The sequence below is a fragment of the Corvus moneduloides genome, chromosome 3, assembly GCF_009650955.1.
Source record: "Corvus moneduloides isolate bCorMon1 chromosome 3, bCorMon1.pri, whole genome shotgun sequence".
NCBI classification, from domain to species: domain Eukaryota; kingdom Metazoa; phylum Chordata; class Aves; order Passeriformes; family Corvidae; genus Corvus; species Corvus moneduloides.
Window position 1 is genome coordinate 14361785 of NC_045478.1, and position 20478 is coordinate 14382262.

At 41.1% G+C, this 20478-nt stretch overlaps 1 protein-coding gene across 2 annotated transcripts in view; it reads right to left on the reverse strand.

The window, feature by feature from the left end:
* LPIN1 (lipin 1) overlaps nt 1-19071 on the reverse strand; it is a 57143-nt gene extending 38072 nt beyond the window's left edge. Inside the window, exons 1-2 of one of the 2 annotated variants that reach the window (XM_032104167.1) lie at nt 19052-19071; nt 516-716 (exon numbers count right to left, since the gene is read on the reverse strand). In XM_032104167.1, coding sequence (XP_031960058.1) covers nt 516-707 — 192 coding nt within the window. In that variant the 5' untranslated portion in view covers nt 708-716; nt 19052-19071. Of the gene's footprint in view, nt 1-515; nt 717-10688; nt 10798-19051 lie in introns of those variants that run through there. The other variant, XM_032104168.1, reaches the window with a different exon arrangement.
* Nucleotides 19072-20478: the final 1407 nt, after the last annotated feature.

A 20478-nucleotide genomic window follows, 5' to 3' on the forward strand; every position in this document is an offset into this window, starting at 1 on the left:
ATATGTAGTTACAAATTACTTCCTAAAATAATCTGTCACACCGGTAACTTCACATCTGGTACACTGTCAGCTCACTCAGCTTGGTTAGATTTATTTCAAGGTACTCACTGTTTTTTCTAGCTTCAATTAACCTCTAAATTCTATTATCTGAAAATATTACTTCACAAATATCTCCCTTTTTGGAACTACCATTGAACATGTCAAAGAAAGGGGTTTTAATAGAGTCACTAATGAAATTTAGTACAGGCTTAAATTAGCACACTCAAAATTTTGCTTTATTGAATATAAATGTTACAAATGTCATGGCTAGTTTTGTTTTTTATTATAGGCAATGTCTTACAAATTATGCTCTGAACTGCAAGAATCAGTAACAACCATTTTAAATGAAGCTTGTCTTAATTCAGGCTCTTTATAAAGGGTGTCTAAAGAAAACCTTGACTAGCAGACCACAGAACATTCAGTAACTTCCATGCTCACAGAAGACAGAACATATAAAAATTGTCAAATTTTCTTACCACTTTCTCCCTGGAACGTAGAACTCCCATTTTCCCGAAGCGAACATGGAAAGGGGAACACTGAAGATTTCCATCTGGCTGACGTACAACAATTATATCTATACATCCTGACAGTGTGGCTGGGTTTAGTCCCTTATAGAGCTCCTTCACAGTTACAAACACTTGCCCTGCTAACTGTCCAACGTAATTCATGGTTTGGACCTGAAACGCAAAAGGGGGAAAAACCTGGATTTTGATCCCTGCTTTGTATTTAAGAGACATTTGAGAGATGAAGAGTCCTGTACTGGGGTATTCTCCTGTTTCATAAATTAACAATTTTACACAAAATTAGGATTTCCCACCTAATTTATTTACAGCATTTATTTACAGTTTGTAGAGAGCTATTAAAGGACAAAAGGGACCTTGTAAGTCAGGAAATTGTAACAACTTTCAAAAGTGCATTAAAACCAGTTGAATTCAAAACCACTGTCAGACTTTGAGACTCTGAAGCTCATAAATGTCTCCAATTATCTCTGAAGAGAAAAGCATTACTTCCAGAATAACATCTCCTCCTATGACTTATTGTGCCCTCAACACCAGAAATACTTTTCTTGTGTATTTCCATAGGCTTTTAAGGGTAGGGCAAGTGAATAGCTTTAAGCACACCTAATTTTACACCACACTAAAGGCAAAGACTATTTTCCCATCTTACAGGGATTTCTCTCATTAAAAGATTATTATAATGCATTCACATAATAGATATGCATTAAGGTTGGACAAGCAACCTTCAATCCAGAGCATTCGACCATTGTTTCCTAATGCAACTTTACTGTTCTTGTTTCAAACACCCTTTTCAAACAGTATCTGCAGTTTTATTAAAAATTACACGTATGTTGATGGTTGAAGTGATTTGCTTTATTTCCCCTGCTCCTGGATTTATTTAGTATTTAGCATTTAGTTTGCTGCTTCCACATTAATAATACACTTCCTGTTTAATATATTTAGTCCCCCAGAAATGACTAACATGCACATTAAGATATGCTTAAAAGATAAAAAAGTATTTTAATGGATCTCTAAATATGAGTGAATTTAAGCAGATACCTTCCTGAACAGTATAGGTTTTAAAGACTTCCAGTGTCTATTGTTTTCACTATTTTTCCAGCACCTCTTGCAGATTCCAAGATAGTAGCTTCATTGAAGTCCTTGTGCACTCAGTATAGAACATAAGACTCACATGCAAGTTCTTTGCTAGGCTGTACTACACCACCTGGCCATCAATAAAAGAGACAGTTGCAGGGTAGGCAATGCTGAAACTCCCATTGATGGTGATGAGAACAGAACTGAGCTCAGAGCCTGAGACAGTCACTGCATAGCAGCATCATCTGCTACAATAGAGACTCTTTCAGCTGTGTTCTTTCATAAACAACAAAAAGATGTATGAGATGCTGTAAAAATGGCTCAGAATTTTAACTGTGATTTACAGTTATAAACAAAAGACTATTTAAAGAATACCATGAAAACACTACAGTAAAAAAATCGGAAAGTTAGGAAATGCTATAAGGCAGGTTTCTTCCATGCATTGCTCTTCTAATTAATTAACGTTCACCTGTGGTTTTTTTCAAAAGTTCCTCCACATTGTATGGACTGAGGCTTTGCTTTCTCCCCTCTCTCTATTGCAATATATAGGTATCAGGACACAAAACGTGCTCTGAAGGAAGGATTATTTATGGTAGTCATCACTACATTGTCCCTGAAAAGCAATCATGCTTTCCCTATCTGACAAACAGGGAGCAGAATCACAAAAAGATTAAGACTAAAACTAGGCACTAACTTTAAAAAAACCCTTCTGTTTGATTTTCAAAGTATTTAGTGAACAAGATGCTGTCATGGTTTAACCTCAGCCAGCAACAAAGCACTGCACAGTCACTTGCTCACAACCAATTCCCCATCCTAAGCAGGATGGATGAGAGAATCAGAAAACTGAAAGTGATAAACTTCATGGGCCGAAATAAAGACAGTTTAATGGGACAGAAAGGAGACAAAGTAATAATAATTATAATAATAAAAAATTATAAGAAGAAGAATAAAAGAATTTCAATATACGAAACAAGTGATGCCCAATGCAATTGCTCACCACCCACTGAAAAATGCCCAGCCACTACACAAGTGGCAGCCCACAGCCATTTCCCCTCCCACCCCAGTTTATATTCTGGGCATGATGGTCCACGGTATGGAATATCACTTTGGTCAGTTGGGATCAGCTGCCCTGGCTGTCTGTCCTCAGAAGTTCTTATGCCCCTCTAACCCTGTCACTGGCAGGGCAAAAGCCACCAAAAAATCCTTGACATAATGTAAGCACAGCTCAGCAACACCTAAACAAGCAATGTATTACCAACATTATTCTCATCCTAAATCCCTAACATAGCACTATACCAGCTACCAGGAAGAAGCCTCTATCTCAGCCAGAACCAGGACAGATGTTAACTAATGGAAGAATAAACCCTAAATAGTGTTTGGAGAAGCCTTTTTGCACAGCCCTCAATTCAGGCATCTAGAAAGTGCCACCTACTGAAAAACCAACACACAAAAACTTCATGGCAATTATATTCTTTTCTCCAGCACTGAACTGGTATCAGCACTTCTGGGCTCCTATTATACGCTAGAAACATCACCTTCCTGAATGCAAATCTAGTGGCAAGCTCTTTCATAGGGATCAGCACTTGAAATGCATGCCGCACCCTACACTGTGTCACAGAACAACAGGTTGGAACAGACCCCTAAAGGTCACCTGGTCCAAAGCTCTGCCCAAAGGAAGGACAGCTTGGACAAGGCTGCCCACAACCTTGGTCCTGCAGAGTGTCTTCAAGGATGCAGATTTCTCAGCCTTCCTGCTCTCCTGTTCCTATGTATCCCTGTCCTCATACAGGAAATTTTCTTCACAATACCTAATCTGAATTGCCCTTGTTGCAGCTTGTGCCACTGCCTCTTGTCCTATCACTGTGCATTTCTAATATCCCAGCTGTTTCCTCTATACCCGCCAAAAAGTAGCTGAATATCCTGAAGAATAAATAAAACTAATTTTCTCAGCCTCTGCTTTTAAGTCAAAAGCTCTTAGCCCCCTAATTATCTTGGTGGCCACCATCTAAACTCTTAAAAAAGTTGGCATGACACAGGCACAAACCAAAGTTCAAAAGTGAGCCTCCAGGGTGACAGATGTAAGCAAACTTTTAAAATTACCCCTTTGCTGTGGAAAAATACTTCAGTTTTTACTGGGGATTCTTCCAACCTAAAGCACAAAACCAAACACATTTCTTATTGAGCTAAATTAAATGCAAAGACAGCTACAATTAGGGTCAAAATTACACAGTATAGCTATCCCCAGTTAATGTTTGGTCTGCTGAAGTAACAAAATTTCTAGGTGCAAAACAGCCACGACTTCCTTGATGGAGAAGAAGGTGCTGGGACAGTATATACACCCCACTGTTTGGGAGAGCTATGGGCAGACAATCCAAATATGAGGACTCACACGTCCTCTTAACAAGTTACACCGGCTGGTCTCCTAAAATATTAAACAGAGAATTTTGAAACTATTCTTGTTCACAACACAGCTACGCTGCCTGCCCTGTCTTTGGACGTAGAGATTATTTTTATACCTACAGATTTAAAAAGTTGAGCACACCATCCTCAAGCTCTGAGGCCAAATGGCACGGCACAGCACAGCTTGCTTCTACACAGTGGAAACCTCTTATCCCTTAAAAAGTGCCACATTCAAACTGTGAGCTGGTGATGGACACTCCTCTAAGGCTGGGCTGAACCTGGCATGTGCAACAAAGTCATTCTGGAGTTAAAAGACAGATGGGGAGACTGATCACATAAACCCCACTTCTTCAAGAAACTAACAAAAATGGGTTTATATTTCAAATGTAGGGAAGAAAAGATGCTGTAGTTAAAATGGGGGAGAGTTCAGAAATTAGACTCTGATGGTTTAGGCCCTCTATCCTACCTTTTATACATGCCAACCAAAGCTCAGATTGTTTGGAGTCTGAGGTTTGTAAGTCTGTACTCTGAACCTGAAGTCAGCCCATACTATGTCAGCACTCCAGGAAACCAACATTCCTCAAACCCCAGAGGGACTGGATGTGGTTTTGGAGTAACACTTCACTCTGGCCACTCCAAGAAGTCTTTCACTTACTGACCAGGCAGCAGCAACTTCAGCAGTAAACATGAGTTTACATCATCGGTTAAACTCGCAGTGCTTGCCTGTTAATTATACTCAGTTTAGTAAAACTCTTGTTCTCATACCACGCTAGTGGACACAGCACAGAATATTTTTTCGTGCTGGGAAAATTCAGAATCCTTTGATCTAAGCTTGCAAGTGAGAACAGCCTGTACTGCTTCTGTCAGGATTTTCAAATGGTTTGAGTTTTGTTCTTTGCCAGAAGACATTCCACAGCTCTACATCTTGCATCTATTATAAAATTAAAGCTATTTTCTAGTGTCAGAAAGACACTAGAAAAACAGCAGCAATTTTTCAGAATTTATCATCATGTGGAAAAATAAGCCAAAAATAAATAGCTAGGTGATACCCCTTACTACTTAAATTATTTATTCACTTAGCAAAGATTGACCTAACAAAATTAATTCTTTAAAGTCCCACTCTGCTGGATGCCAGAGTAAGATCAAATACACTGTTATCTAGATAATCCACTTCTTTCATGCAGGTACACCAGATTATGTCCTAATTCCACTGGAAAAGCCAGTAATTGTACCCCTTGTGGCATGGTCTTGGTTGTTTGTTTTTCGGGTTTTTTTTTACAGCTCAGCTCTTCCCCTTACCATTTCATCTTTCTTTACTGCATTTTTCAAAATAAAATACTGAAAATCATAGGAACTAAGAGCCTTTTTTCCTTTTGCAATACCCAGCGTCTCGCCAGGTGCCACAACATTAATGAATAGATGAATAATAGATTAGATATCCACACATATCCAAATTACTAAGATATGCAAGTGCTATTCAACATGCTCTAAAAACATTTCAGTTCATTTAGGTAGCATGCTGTAAGGGTATTTAAAAAGTGGAACACACTTCCTCTGGAAGATACAAAATTTCCAATGCAGAAAAATTTGAAGAACAGGACAAACATCTGCTGAGACTAGTTTAAGAACAGGCAACTGCAATCTTTGGGAAAGACATTGTTGCTGTGCCTGTGTCCAAGGCAGTAAATTAACCTGTATCCCATCACAGACCTGCCCGTTACAATCTGGACACCTCTATTTAAATTTCAAAATCTGCTTCTGGTAAATTTCAAAACCTGCTTCTTTTAGGCACAAGAACTCTCCCAACAATTCCAAGGCACAGCTAAGGAGCTAAGATGGACTGGGCACTACTCCCATGGCCAGTTCAGAAGCAGTCACCTTCTTTTAAAGGTTTACAGAGCTTTATAGAACGGATGGTGACAGCTGGTCTGGTCACCAAGAACAAGCTTTGGCAACATTTACGTCTCTTTCAGTCCCTTTTCTAAGGCTCTGTGGTTATGATTGTGCACTGGCTTTGTAGGCCAGGAGAGGAAGATTTGCAGCAATGGTAAACATAACAGAAACAAAACAAAACAAACCCAAACAACAACAAAAAAAATACAGACACAAATTTCAATTACACTTTTAATACCTGATGTGATGATGAGACCCTGGTCCATGGCTGAAGTGATGGGCATAAGCACAAAACAAATCAACTTTCCTCTTATGAACTTCCATATAACTTGTGAAATGGTGAAGGGAAGACAAAAATTGATGGGCCAGTGTTCAGTTAAAATACATCACTGCAACTCTGCTGCTCACACTGAAACTATGACAATTTTACAAACCCTGTCCATCTGGTCCCCCTGACCTGCCCTTGGTTTCTGTTTTGAAGATGTAAAGCTTGAGAGAGACCAGACTACATTTGGGAATCAGACTGTGGTCCCGTCAAGAAAATTATTCCTCATTTACAAAAAATAATAAACAAATGATAATACTTCAAAGTCAGTGCTTATTAACACTCACTGCATATCAAGTATTTCTTATTCTTGACTCTGAAACAATTCAGTTTTGCCTGCAGTACTGCACACTTAATCCCTCTACTGCAACTAATGGAATTTTACTATTGACATATTCTTTACCATAAAAAACAGTTTCAGACGTTATGGTCAAAAAAAAAAGAATTATGATAAAAAGGTAGGGGAGATAAGAAAACATTTCAGCTGAAGATTCTCTAGATGAATATTTTCAAAATTAAACTTAGCCCTCCATGTCTGTGCAACAACCATAGTAATGCTGACTTCTTAACTACAAAAGCTCTTAATAACTATCATTCTATTATTTTTAAAATATGTACTTTTGTTTATTAGTAAGCTGCCAACACACTGTACAGTCGCTAATGCTGTTTGATCAGGATATTCAAATCCCTTAGTATTTTAAGCCATTTCAGGTAGGAAACCAAAATTCATTAAGAACTCTCAAAAACTTTTTTCTTAATTATTTGTGAGTTCCTACGTCAATCCAACCTAAAGTCACTGCCATGAATTTCCACCCTACTTTTTGAGTAAATGCCCAGGCAGAACACCAAAGTTGTGCATTTTTCAGAGTAAAATCAGAGTCTGGATTTACCTTCTCTAGAGGAGCCATGAAGACATTGCACAGGACTTTGGGAAACTTCAGTTTAGAGCTCTATTTTCCTACAAGATCTCCACATAATTTTGGGCAAGTTACTGAGGCTTTTATCTCAGAGGGTGTAACTCCCATTGGTATCAAGCAGGGTCTACCACTGTGGCTAAATCCCAACTGCAGCAGGCCAAGCTCACCCAACTGAGACATAGACAAGCACTCTCCTTGCATACTCTTTTTTCCTGAGAAAGGAAACCTGGACACGACCTGAAAGAGAGCCATAAGCAGCCATGACCCCAGTTTGGACAAGTTGCTGAGGGAGAACTCCAGAGCACTCTGCTGAGCAGTGTGACTCTAGTTATTCTGTAAATCGGAGGGCAAACTCAGTCAAAGTCTCATTATACTCATATTTGTTCCAGACTTCCCCACAGTCACAGCTGCATGGGACAGACCACACTCCTGCAGGTGATCTGACAGTACATCTGGTCAGGTGGGAGACAGGTGCAGTTTACTTGTATGTCCCACACCAGCAAGCAAAATTCAGCCTGTGTCTGACTCTACACCAGTGTAAGAGCATTGTGCTTCCTGCCAGTCAAACCTCCAGAAATATTTCAGGGTTGAGATTATTCTGGACTTAATTCTATTCGAAACTATTTGACTTCTATTCCAAGTTAGTCAAGGCCAGTGTCAAAATTTATGACTTCTTACAACAGCCAGAGAGTCGAATGGATCAAATGTCAAACTTATCTTCCAAGCTGCCTGTCCCTCCGAGAACCCATCCACTCACACTCACTCACAATCATGGACTTTGACTATGAGATGACTATTCCTCTGGTTCTGATATTGCACTTTATTTCAAATAGTTGAAACTTCACTTGGTGTAATACTTCATGAAGTCCCTGTAAAGGACAGAATATTTTCCTGAAAGCAACTAAAATCAAAAATTCAAACTGAAGACTCCAAACCTGCCTGCAATTAATCCCTATATTCAAACAAAGGAGAACTGGCCCACAGCCCCACAGTCAGGGTATCAAACTGGTACCCAAGAGTCCAGGAAAATTATTTCAAGGCCCATTAAAGGGTACAACCACAGTCCCCATACCAGCCTCCCAGCTGCACACTCCCCACTTTCCTAAATCTTGCCCTTGTGTCAGCACTGCAAAGTAACACCACTAAAGCCAGAAAAAATAATTTCCAGCTAGATCAATGGGATGATCTGAGTCACCACATACCCATACAATTGCTACTACCAAAGAAAGAGAGAAATTAAGACTCAGCGGTGCACAGTACAAGGGACACCTCTACTGAAATTCCAGGCAGTCCTGAAATCATATCTCAAGACTTGTCTACTCCTTTCCCAGAGATTTCTTGGGAGACCTTCCACATTTCCCTTGGTCTCACTGTGTGGATACAAAAATGCTGCTAGCAAGGATTTTCTTGCTATTTTCTAAGTCCGTGAGAGACTTTTCTCTCTCACAGAAGAGGTAGCAGAGTTCTGTAAACAATGAAACACCTGCAGCCTTGAGAAGTCTTGTTTATAGTATAGTAGAAAAATATTTTGACAATGGATGTTTTAGGATTTTAGCCAATCACCCTCAGGGGGTGGCTGATCCTTGTCCAATTAGACTATGAAGAAAAAAGTCTATGAAAGAGTTTGTAAAATAATTAAATAAATCAAACTTGCTGCACAATTCCTGCCTGCTGGATCTTCTCTCCTGCTCCTCCCTATGGCTGCGGGACACGGTGATGTACCCTAGGGCATTTTAATATCAATGTACCTTAACTTCCCAACTGTACAGTGCTTCCCTCCTCACGGAGACACTTTGAGGGAATGTACAGAAGGACTGAGACTCCTTTGGACTGACCCTGCATAAAGGGGTTCAAACTTTACAACAAATTGAAAAGTACAAACTGATGCCTGAAACCAAGAACTTTTGAAGTAGCTGAACAATACATGGTAAGTCATGTACTGCGCTGCCCTGTGCGACTGTTCTGATGTCAGTGAGGGAACATAAATCTGAGTGGAAAAACAGCAGTAGTTCTACTCTATACAGACACCTCACGTGACTTGGCATGCTTTCTTTCAGCAGGACTGGAAAACAAATTTGTTCATTAGACTCTCTATTTTCTGCATTTTTAGAATTTAAAGTAAGCTTTTACTGTATTTTAGCTGGCTTTGATGACTGCTGTGTGTATATGTGTTCACAGACAAACAAATCTGTAAATCTGCACATGCTCAGGTATGGAAAAGGGCCAAAGACTAAAATTTGCCCAACTCCCTTACAAACAGGCCCTGCTGCATCAGGTAAGCAGATATTATCACGTAGTCTGTATCTGCACTAGTGACCTGGAGCTATAAGAAAAGCAGAAAGTATTTAAAACCATTAGAACCAATTTCCGTGGCTTTATGCCTAAAATCATAACATCATCATGTTGAGCATTTTCCATCTGATCTCCTTCACTATCTCCCCACTTTTTCTCCAGTTCTCTTCATGGAAGCAGGTTCATTTTACTGTAACAGGAGTTCACCTCTCTAACTTCTAACCCTGCACTGATGACAACAAAACCTTATGTATGTACACTAAGCATTTACCAGTATTTGCTCCCTGAGACAGCAGAGGCAGGGACACAGATAAAGCTATCCAGAAAATAAACCACTTCAAAACACACTCCAGACTAGGAGTCAAATTAGCCGTCAAAAACTCTATCAAGGCTGATGACTTTGCATGTGAAAAGAAAAATTACCTGCTAGATGGTCTATAACATCAAGGTTGAGATACTACCTCTAAGCAATTCCTCTATTTGACGGGGACAACAATATTGCAGTATTTTGTCTCCTCCCCAGAAGACACATTTAGTTTTGTTTTTTGAAGGTAGAGGAGATGATATACTGATCAATAGAAAAGTAATAACCGTTGGGGGGGGTAACATAAAAGAAATACAAAATATCTGAAAGTTTCGTTTCCTGTGTAGCCATTGCATTGCTGCTAGCCAGGCCCTGCTATGGCATTAAATCCCTCTGTCCTGTTACTGCTGTCATTATTCCAGCTCAGGGCAAGTATTAGTGAAGCAGTGGCATAATGCAGCGATTTGCATCAGCAGCTGCCAGGTAAAGGGAAGCAAAATTCCTGAAGCCAAAGGGGAAGCAGCAGCACATAGAGAGGCACTGGCCCCCACCAGCTCACACAGCTCGGCGGTCCAAACCGAGACCCCCGCGCTGGGTGCCTCCCTCTGAGGAGACACCTGGAAAGCACCACGTCTTCCCTGTAATCCCGTGCACAAAGCAGCGTCCAGCCACGATGTGCACAGCAATCCCGGCGCAGCTGTCACTGCCCAGAGCCAGGCGGCTCCGCAAGGAAAGGCGGGCAGGGGATGCGGGCAGGGGATGCAGGCAGGGGATGCGGGCAGCCGCCCGGAGCCCCGCCAGGATGCCCAGGCCGGACGGACTCGCTGCCTTCAGCGGCTCCCGGCCTTGCCTTCCCCGCCCGCGGGCCGCCGGAGGAGGAAGGGCCTCCCTCCTCCCGCAGCGGCCGCCCGAGCCCCGGCACCCACCTCTGCCTGGGCCGGCTCCCGCAGCTCCGCTCGCCGCCGCCTCTGCGCGCACCGCGGCCGCGGGGACGCTTCGGGGACGCTTCGGGGCCGCTTCGGGGCCGCTGAGGCCGCCCGGCGGTGCCGCCCCGGAGGAGGGGCCGAGAGGAGGCACCGCGGGGCCCGGGGCAGGCGGGGCGGGGCGGGGGCACAGGGCGGGCCCGGCCAGCCCCGCCCGCCGCGCCGGGGCCGGAGCCGCCGCAGGCGCCGCGGGCCGGGGCGGGGCAGGGCCGTGGCGCGGTGGTGTGGGGTGATCCCGCGGCCGAGGGCGAGTCAGATTCCTAGATGGGACAAACGGGGAGTGGAAAAGGGAATCGCTCAGCCTAGACTGACCTAGGGCAGGTCCGTGATAGGCGTCGCTTGGGCTGCCAGAGCCTAGCATTCATCGCCATCGGGAACACGTCTTTCAGTATCAGACGCTTTATGGCTTTAAATAAACGCGATCAAATAAAGCTTTTCCACCTGATAGTGGTTTCCTTGCATGTAAACCGCATTGTAACCTCGCTTTACACTGAGTGCCTTACACAGCTAAAAAGGGAAGGGGATGTCCATGTTAAAAATGAACTGATGAAAGAATCTTCGAGGCCTGTTTGAAGTCTTGTTTACAGAACTCAGGAGAGGGTGGTGCTATGTGCAGAACAAATGAACAGGAAACAGAGTAACACGGGGGGAAAAAGATGACAAAAAAAATACACCAAAAAAAAAAAAAAGGTCATTATTGAAGTACTCTGCTAGTTTTACGCCTGAAAACAAGTTTTTGAAAGCTGGATTTCCTGCATCTGCGTGTTGTAGTCACCAAAATGTACATGCAGCTGAAGCCTGGGAAGAGTACCTTGTCGAGTAATTAGCACTTAAGCCTTCTACTTCTGTTAAATTTCTGGTTACATTGTCAAACAATCCCAGTGGAATCCTCTCCAGGTCATCACCCGGTTGTAATCCTTCAAATTATTTTTGTGAGACACATCTTCCTGCTATAGCTCTCTTAGTTCTCTCTCCGTGGTGGCCAGTCTTTGTATACAGCTCACAGCTGTGACAGAGCCACTGGGTGATAGGACCCTGTGCAAACTCACAGACTCCAATCCCTGCCTCTTGTTCTCTCCTCCATTCCCAGTTACACGGCTACACTAATGAGTACACTTCAGTTTTAGAGCAGAAAAGTCAGTGAAGAGAGTTTCTGCCCGGGCATGACAAACAAGGGTGTATACTTAGTCCCAAAGAGAAAATAATACACAACTGCAGCGAGGAATACCTGCAGTTTCATTTCCCAGGCATTTCATATCTAATCCCTTGCCAGTGGGCAGTCAGTAGGCAATGAGAAATGCTGGTAAATAGTCCCATGCCTGTAAATACAAGAAGCTTTATCTGTGTTGACTGTGGATCCTACCAGTGCTCTGCCCACCACATTTGTGTAGAATACAATCCCATATTGTGTTCCCTCTGAGAGAGTGGTAACCTCTAGCCATCACCGTCCATGTTAGGTGGGAGGACTCTTCTAACATATTGGTCCACTATATTCTTCTACTACTATGCCGAAGTCAAAACATGATCATGACATACTGAATAAAAAACACTGTCTTTCCACAGTGTCAACAACACCCACCCTTTCATGCTTCTTTCAGAAATCCAGAAGCTAGATTCTCATTTCTGGAAGTACTATATTGTGTTTAGCTACTTATCATGTCCAACCATCTGCTGCTTGATGTAAAATAGCCCACAGAATAATACTCTACACTTTAAATGGTTCCATGTGCAAGGGCATGTTTTCTCTTCGTACAGAGCAGAGTAAATACACCCATGATACACACAGGACGCTGTGGGAAGTGCCAAATGCTTGCACAGCAACAGTGAGCTTCAGTTAACAACAGGGCACCATCCTTCTGTGCTTTTTCACTCTGTTCTTATTCATGGTGTGACCAGTGTGCACAGTGGTGTTCCTCATATTACTTCAGTGGAGCAACGTCTGCCAACTCATTCTGAAATCCTTACTTGTGCTGCCCTTCAGCTCATAACTGTTCTCCTCAATTAGTTCTATCTAGAGGACGAAACACTAGTGCATAACCAGTACTTTGATATTGTCCAAGCCTTAGCATGTTTATGGCTGTGGATTTGACTCAGCCCAATGCAGAGTTTGGAGAATAGTATGGTCAGGGATGGTTCCTAAAAAATAATCTGGAGTTACCTACAGACTAGCTGGCAGAGGGAGTATGGCCCTAGCAAGAGGAAAGTCCCTGACAGTGTCATTTCCAAAACACACTCAGGAATGACTAAGTTCTGAAGTATTACTGTTTTCTTCCTGAAAGGTTTACCCCTTGACAGGTTTCTTTCTGGAGGCATTGTGTTAGTCAGATGTTTGTTTACCAAGGTTTGATCTAAAACTGTCCACAAAATTTTGAAGGACCTGCTCATGGAAGTTTTTCTTTGATGGTCAATTTACATTAAGTCATTATTACCTAACTCTTGATTCTTGTTTCAAAGACCTTATAGGTTACGTATTCACTCTGTGTTTGTACAGTTCTGGCACAGTGGAGTTCTAGCCTCTGATCTGGGCTCATAGCTACTATGAAAATACACTTATGAAGAAAGTTGAGCTGTGTAGTTTTCTGTAAATTAGTAAAACTGGGTTTTAAAAAAGAGTTGACAAGCACAGAAGAGTTTAATAAAATCCAAGAACAGACTCATAGAAAAATTACATAAGTCCATGGAAGGAGGGGAAAAAGCCTTCAATTCTTTCTTAGGACACTATTTTTCCTAGCAGATATGTTGCCAGTGAGCAAAATAACCATTCAATCCATTGTGCATTAGCAGTAATGTCTGGCTTTTCCCCCACTAAAACTAGGGTTGATGTTCAGGCACACAGGACCTGGGTTATGAATGACTGCAATTGTTAATGGATGCCCAATGTGCAGGTAAAAATTATTCAGTAAATAGAAAAGGTGAGCTTTTAGCTTTTAATTTATAATTAACTCATAAGCAAAGATGGCTCTGGAGTCGTGCTGACATCCTTTATATAAGTAACAAACTCAGAGTAGCTCAGGCAATGTAAATTAAGAGTTGGTTTAGTTTTATTCCAGTGTAAACATCAAAAAGCAGTTTGACTGACTCTGTAATTACCTGATTAAATATCCCACCATCATAACAAAGGAATTTTTCTCCTAATATAAGTAGATATTTTTATACAGTACCTACACCTGCCTCTGATAATCTACTGAATTCTCTGTCTGGTTTACTTTTTTTTCCTCTTTTCTTTTTCTCTTCCTTTTTCCTTCAAGTCCAATTATCTAGTACTTCATTTTGTTCTTCATTTGAGGGCACAGTAGTGCAGGGTGTTGTGGCATGTAAATACTGGCATTTAATCTGCCTCCAAGTGCTTGATTGATTTGAGAACATTTTTTAAAAGTATGCGTAGATGTTATTTAGTAGCAGAGATGTCTAAAACATTCCTTTCCCCCCGCCTCCCTTGACTTTAACCTGTTGCCTATTTTGACTGTGCTGCTGCTTTTGCTTTGTATCTGTCCCCCTGAGCTCCTTGCAGTTTGACAGCTTTAGCTTTAGGATTTTGCTTTCTGTATCATCACAGTTCCTGAGTATTGTAATCATTTGCTGACAGTTGCACATGCCAGCCAATACACTTCTGACAGCATTTCTTATCTTTTTCTTTGACCTCTGTGTTAAGAAGTGAGATCATGACATCATCCTCAGCAGGACTGTGATGTCATCAGAAGTAGTTTAAAGTTTCAGTCAACAATGAGGCAGGGCAATGACCAGTGAAAAGCAAAACTGAGAGGATTATTTTGTCAAACGATCAAATATGGGATTGCAATTTTCCAGGAACTGTTGCAGCTGGAATTAGAGGCAGGGCAGGAAGCACTGATCATGTACCAAAATGCTCATCTGTAATGATAACATCTCACGTGCCATCAGTGCTCACATTGCATAACAAAACTTGATTTTGAACCAAATACTTTTGGACTTGGTTTTGTGACGGATACACCCTTTCCTCCCCCTTACGGAAAAAAAGGGGATCTGTAGCAAATGAACCACTAGACAAGTCTTTTTTTCCTTCTCAGATTATAACAAGTCTTGACGTGAAGGTTCTCAAAAGAGCCTTTCTTTTTCCTCTAGATCCACATCCAACCATGAAAACCCATGAAAACCTCAATGCTTCCTTTATATCCTAGAAGCTCTTTCCCCAGTCAAAACTCATTTCTCTGCTACAAAATACTTGGCTACTGAGAAACAGAGGCTTCTATTGACTCCTATGATCCAAACATTGTCAAAGCAGAAGAATATAGGAGTACTTAAATTAGGAACAAGAGAGGCTAAATATACCAACCCTTCTGGAGGTACACTTGTACCAGTCCAATCTCATCAGAAAGCAATTTAGCTCCAAATCTGTAAATAGCCACGGCTGAGCTCTCTAAATATAATCTTAAAAAGCTTAGAAAAGCTTGAGCTCTCATAAAGCAAAGCAATCGCGGTGTATGAGATTACGGATGTAACAGTGAAATCAACATGTTCTTTATTCAGCCAAGACCACAATTCCTGCATATGCTTGTTCAAACACAAACGTGTATTCTGCTCAGGCAAAATACATACTGGTCTCTAAGTGCACACACATACGAGAAATGAGAGATCGTACACAACTCCATGGAAAACCCTTCCATCCTGTTGTGGACAGAAATGCTTTCCAGCCCAAAATCTAGCTTTTCATCAGTCCAGTACATCTACGCATGACCAGCAAAGCTTCTGCCCAGAACACTGTTTTCAAAGTACAGCAAACCAAAATCATCAGTATTATTTGTTCAGAACAAAATAGTACAAAACGTGCTTTGAGAACTTCAAACAAAGCTGGTCTGTTTCCCAGGGTATAATCTTTTCTTCATGGTACCTGCAGTACTTAGAAACTAAAATGGCAATCTTAATCCCAAAGTGGACAAAGGTATTTGGAAATCAATTCCTTCTGTTGAGAAGTTTGTTGCTTTTCTCTCAGCCTCAATGTCTGTAATTTCTAAATCAGACTGCCTACCAATATCAAATTATCCTTGCAAACAGGTTCTGAAAGTTATTGCTTGGGGGTTGTAAAACTGAACACTTTGATTAGTTCACTGTGTTGTTTCCACCTTACCAGGCAAACTGTAGGTAGCAAAGATGTAACATCTGCACACATGATAATAAGACAATTAATAGATATTTTGTGTAAAGCTTTTTCTTCCGGTGGGCTAAGAATTCAGTGCTAATATAGCTCCTCTTGAAGTTCATTCTATAACTCCACAGAGAGAGTGACGTATCTAAAATGTGTTTTATAATACAAGTAGCAATATTTGGTGGTTCTCTCTGTGACAGAAAAATTCCTCACTTCTGTGCAGAACAGGGTAGAGGGGGGCTGTGCTCTGTGTGGCTCCTGGTGAATGCAGGGGCACTCTGTCCCTGGCTTGGCATTACAAGAAGCCAATGCTTGGGTTTGAAGTGAGATAATTCTGTACTCTCCCAGGTACTGTAATTAGTTCTGGCTGTCATATAAACTGCATGAAAAAGGTTTTAATCTCTCCTCAAGAAAGAGGCAGATGGAGGGTTGTGCGCAGCCTGTCAGGAGGAGAGGCAGACTCTGGCTGTTGTCTCCCTCACCGCTGAACTGATGATGGAGGCTTCTGCAGGTACTGCCCAAGAGTTCACATCTTGATCCCTTCATCCAAAGTAAAAAAGATTTACTACTTTTGCTGTAAAAAAATCCAGTGAAATAATGCAATTCCTTGCTACTTTGTGTTTTCCTCTCTCACTAATACTCAATTTTCTTGAATATTTGAAGTGCTAGAATATAACCAGGTTAGAGCAAATTTTTTTAACATCTGTGTGTAACATGTAGAAGGGTACTTTTCCCAATTCAGGCTCTGAAGCAGTTATGGGTCCTGTGCCTCCACCTGAAGGACTCCTGCTTTCCCTCCTCAGGGCTTTCTGTAACAGCGAGGCACAAGGGAGCTCTGGCCCTAAGATCTTTCCACACTGTCTTCTCATTCCTTCTTCTGTGCCTAACTTGAAGACACCTTAATCTGGCAGCACGGATTTCAGATCTCTCTGATCTTTAACCTCAAGGCTCTGTATTGCGTGATTTGGGGAGAGGTGAGATACTGGTTTGAGATAATCTGTTTTAGAAGCATTTTCCTTTTAATTCCATTACTGGGGATTTTAGTAATTACAGTTTGAGCCAAGGACTGTGCTTGTTTTGAATTCAAAGTACAACCGTCCATTGAATTCTTGTGATAAATTTTTATCAGGCAGAATTTGATCTATATGGAACAATGACAATGTTTAAAAGCATATTTTGCTTAAGCAAATTATCTTTTCAGTCTTGCTTGCTGTAAAAGCTGACAATCTAATTGCTGTCAGCTGTTTTGTACTTGAAAATATATTGTTATTGATAAAGTTAATAATCAAAATTGTGTGAAAATCCTAGGAACAAGCCGAGGCACAGAATTAAATCCTGAACATGCAGTCACAAGACAATAAATTCTCTTTAATTATTTGCATCAAGCAGTTAATCAGTAAATAAGTTTGTTTACTGCATTCTTTCTCTTATCTAAGCAGTTCATTCTCCTGGTTTAGGCTGAGAACTTGTATAAAACTAACTGGAACCTCTAAGTCAGTTGTGTTAAAGCAGGGACATTGTCATTTGTTTCTGTTTTTTAGCTGCTGTCATTCTTTACATCTTTTGTAAGGACATGCATATCTATGTGATATTATCTGAGAAATTAGCTTTATTTTTATGATTTATTAGACTCATTTTTATAAATCTGTAGTGCTAATACGGTTAATAGATGTGATTGAGTTTGCAAAATCATGAAAAGGGTACTTTATGTCAGTTTCATGTTTAAATTTCTATGAGTGGCAGAAGTGTCCCAGGTAATTCAGTAAATCCTTCCCTCGAAATACTCTCAGGGTCAAAATGAGTGTAGTCTCTCCAGAAGTGTTATAGTACTAAAATCCCTGAACATAGTAATGAATGTTATTTTAGAACTAAAATTAAATAGTGTTTCATCTCCATCAGTCTAAAAATAATTATTTGGAAAACTAAATTTAGATTTGCTGTGACAAAGGGTATATTAACCAGTGGAGGAACTATAGTCTATGGTTTAAAAGAAAACATTTTTTTTCTCTGATTTCTGCCATTGTGTTGAAAGCTGAGCAAAAATTAAAATTTTACTCTAATGAAAATTTCAGTATAAAAGAGTCTTGAAGTCAAAATGCACAACAGTTTTTGCAAGCAAAACACACCTGTCTTAAAGGAGGGTTTATGATGTCTGTGTAAACTCGTCACAAAGTATGATGTATTTGAATGGCTCTCAGGAGGCAACAATCCATTAGAAGGAAATGTAATTCAATGTTGAACTGAGAAAGCTGAACAATTTTAGTTAGTCCAGTATTAAGACACTATAAATGAGTGTATTACCAACCTGCCTGCTCTACATTTAATTCTTTAGATCCTGCCCTTACATAAATGGGTCAATTCTGTCTCCATGTATTCCTGTTCACTGTTTGAAAAAAACAGTGAAAAAAGCTTTGAAAAAAGCTAACCAGCACTTGCACATACATGCAAGAATTGTTTTAAAACATTATGTTCAAGTTATTTTGAGAAAATAGGTGCCTTCAAGAATTAACACACTGGGAAAATAATTTATCCTTGTTACATAACTATGGCAGAGGTGTGTGTTAAAACAAGCACTTTGTGTAAATCTATTTAAGTCATTTACTTCGGTGAAATTAGTGGAATCCTTTTTATGAGGTCCAGCATGCCCTGGGACAGAAAGCCTTTGTCCGGGTGGCCTGTATGATTTCCATATTCCATTATGCAAATATGAGAATTCATCAGGTACTTTGCCTCATTCCTGCTACCCTCATTCCAGTTTACTGTACAGTTTATCTACTTCAGACAAATCTACATACCATGCACAGTCTCTCAAAACCAGCAGCTTCTGCCCACAAAAACATCAGCTTGTTTTACTATGACTCGCATGTCAGCAGCATTGCTTTGGTCGTATCATGCGCAAAGAGAATTCCCATCCCAGTGAGTTAAGAGTATGAAAGCATCAGGCCTGCTGCTCAGTTCACACAAAACAATATAATCCCTTTCAAGCCAGTGAACTCTGCATTACACAAGCAAAGGGTTTGCTCATTGTTTTGAACAGGTGAAGATTTTTTTTTTTAAAAGCAAGACTAGGAACAGGCAAGCAGTGTTTTGTATCAAGCTCTGCCATAGTACAAGAAGAGACAAAGGACTGGTCAGAAAACAAAGAAAATAATCCTATTTAATAGAACAAAAAACAAAGTCATACCCACAGGTAGTTCAGAGTCATGTCAAGGTACATGTCTGCTTCTGATGTGAACTCTTCAGACACCGTTTTCCCCATTCCCACCCCCACACTGCAATTTGGGCACAAACAAAAAAGCCTCCCAGTGCAGTCATCCCTGTGATATCAGATGTCCCTCCCCTGCAGCCCTAGATGACAGCCCAGTTCATTCACCCTGCATGTTTTTCATGTTGCTCGCATGGGGTTGGGATCATGCTTATTGCTTATCTACCTTGTCCAGGTCAGATGTTATTTGTTCTGTGTTATTCTGCTTCCTGTGGCAGATTCAGCCTCATTTGTTTTTCTCACTTTCTGTTTCATACTGCTGACTTCTCTCTGCAGACATTGGCACAGCTTAGTGCAAACACATCTTTTATCTGCATGATCTCTGAGAGTTTTTTATCTTTAGTGGTTAGCTAACTTCCCACAATCTTCTTTCTGTAGAGTAGATTTTAAATGTAGCACATCCACAGTTAAAAATTCTTCCTCCTTCTCCTCTTCTTCATGTCTTTCTTCTTCATGTCTTTCTGTACTAGCTTATGAGAAATTTAGGACAAAAACCATAGTACTGATACATTTAAAAAATTCAAAATTTTGCCCAAGTAACACATAAGCTGATCCTTCTTAAAGTATAATCATACTGAGAGTATGTATTATTCCCCATTCTTTCAAAGTTACAGCACAAGTTCACATGGTATGTTTTGGTTACCCAGCAGATGTTCTTGTAAAGTTCAGAATCTCACCTGAATGCAGATCTGAATGTTCCCAAAGTTTGGAATGAAAAGATCACATCTGTAATATTTCTTTACAAGTGTTTAATTTTCATATTTGATGCTGTCCTTTGCTAATTGGAGTTCTGTCATAGGTTAGCAAGCATAGTCCCGGAAGGGACGTCCTTGCGAAGGGGTGCTTACAGTTTCCTCTGGGACCTGACAGAACCTATCAGCTGGCCAGTTTGAATATGGACAATTCTCTAAGCCACTTAAAGTTGTGATCACCTCTGTTATCCACATTTAAGAATAGGCAAACTCCCCCCCCAAGCTCTCTCTCGTTTCCGTGTTGGCACAGGTGGCTGCAGGGCCCGAGCAGGGTCCAGCGGGCCCGGCCAGGCCCTGACTGGGCCAGGCCGGGCCGGGCCACGGCCATCCTGGAGCCGATGGACCTGTTCCAGCCATGGAACCCCCCCACTGCCTTGCCGTGGGCAGCCGGAGCGGCTCGGCTCTCCCCCCTCTCCACTGCGATAAGAAAAATTCAACATTCGAGCTGCAAAGCTGCAAGGCCAAGGTGAGATTAACCCTTTTATTGCTGTGAAGAGCTGAAAACCTGAGGGAAGAGAGAGAGGAGATGCTTAAAGCTGAAATTCTGTTGTGAAGCTATGATATATCAGAGTATCCTGTTGTAATTTCATGAAG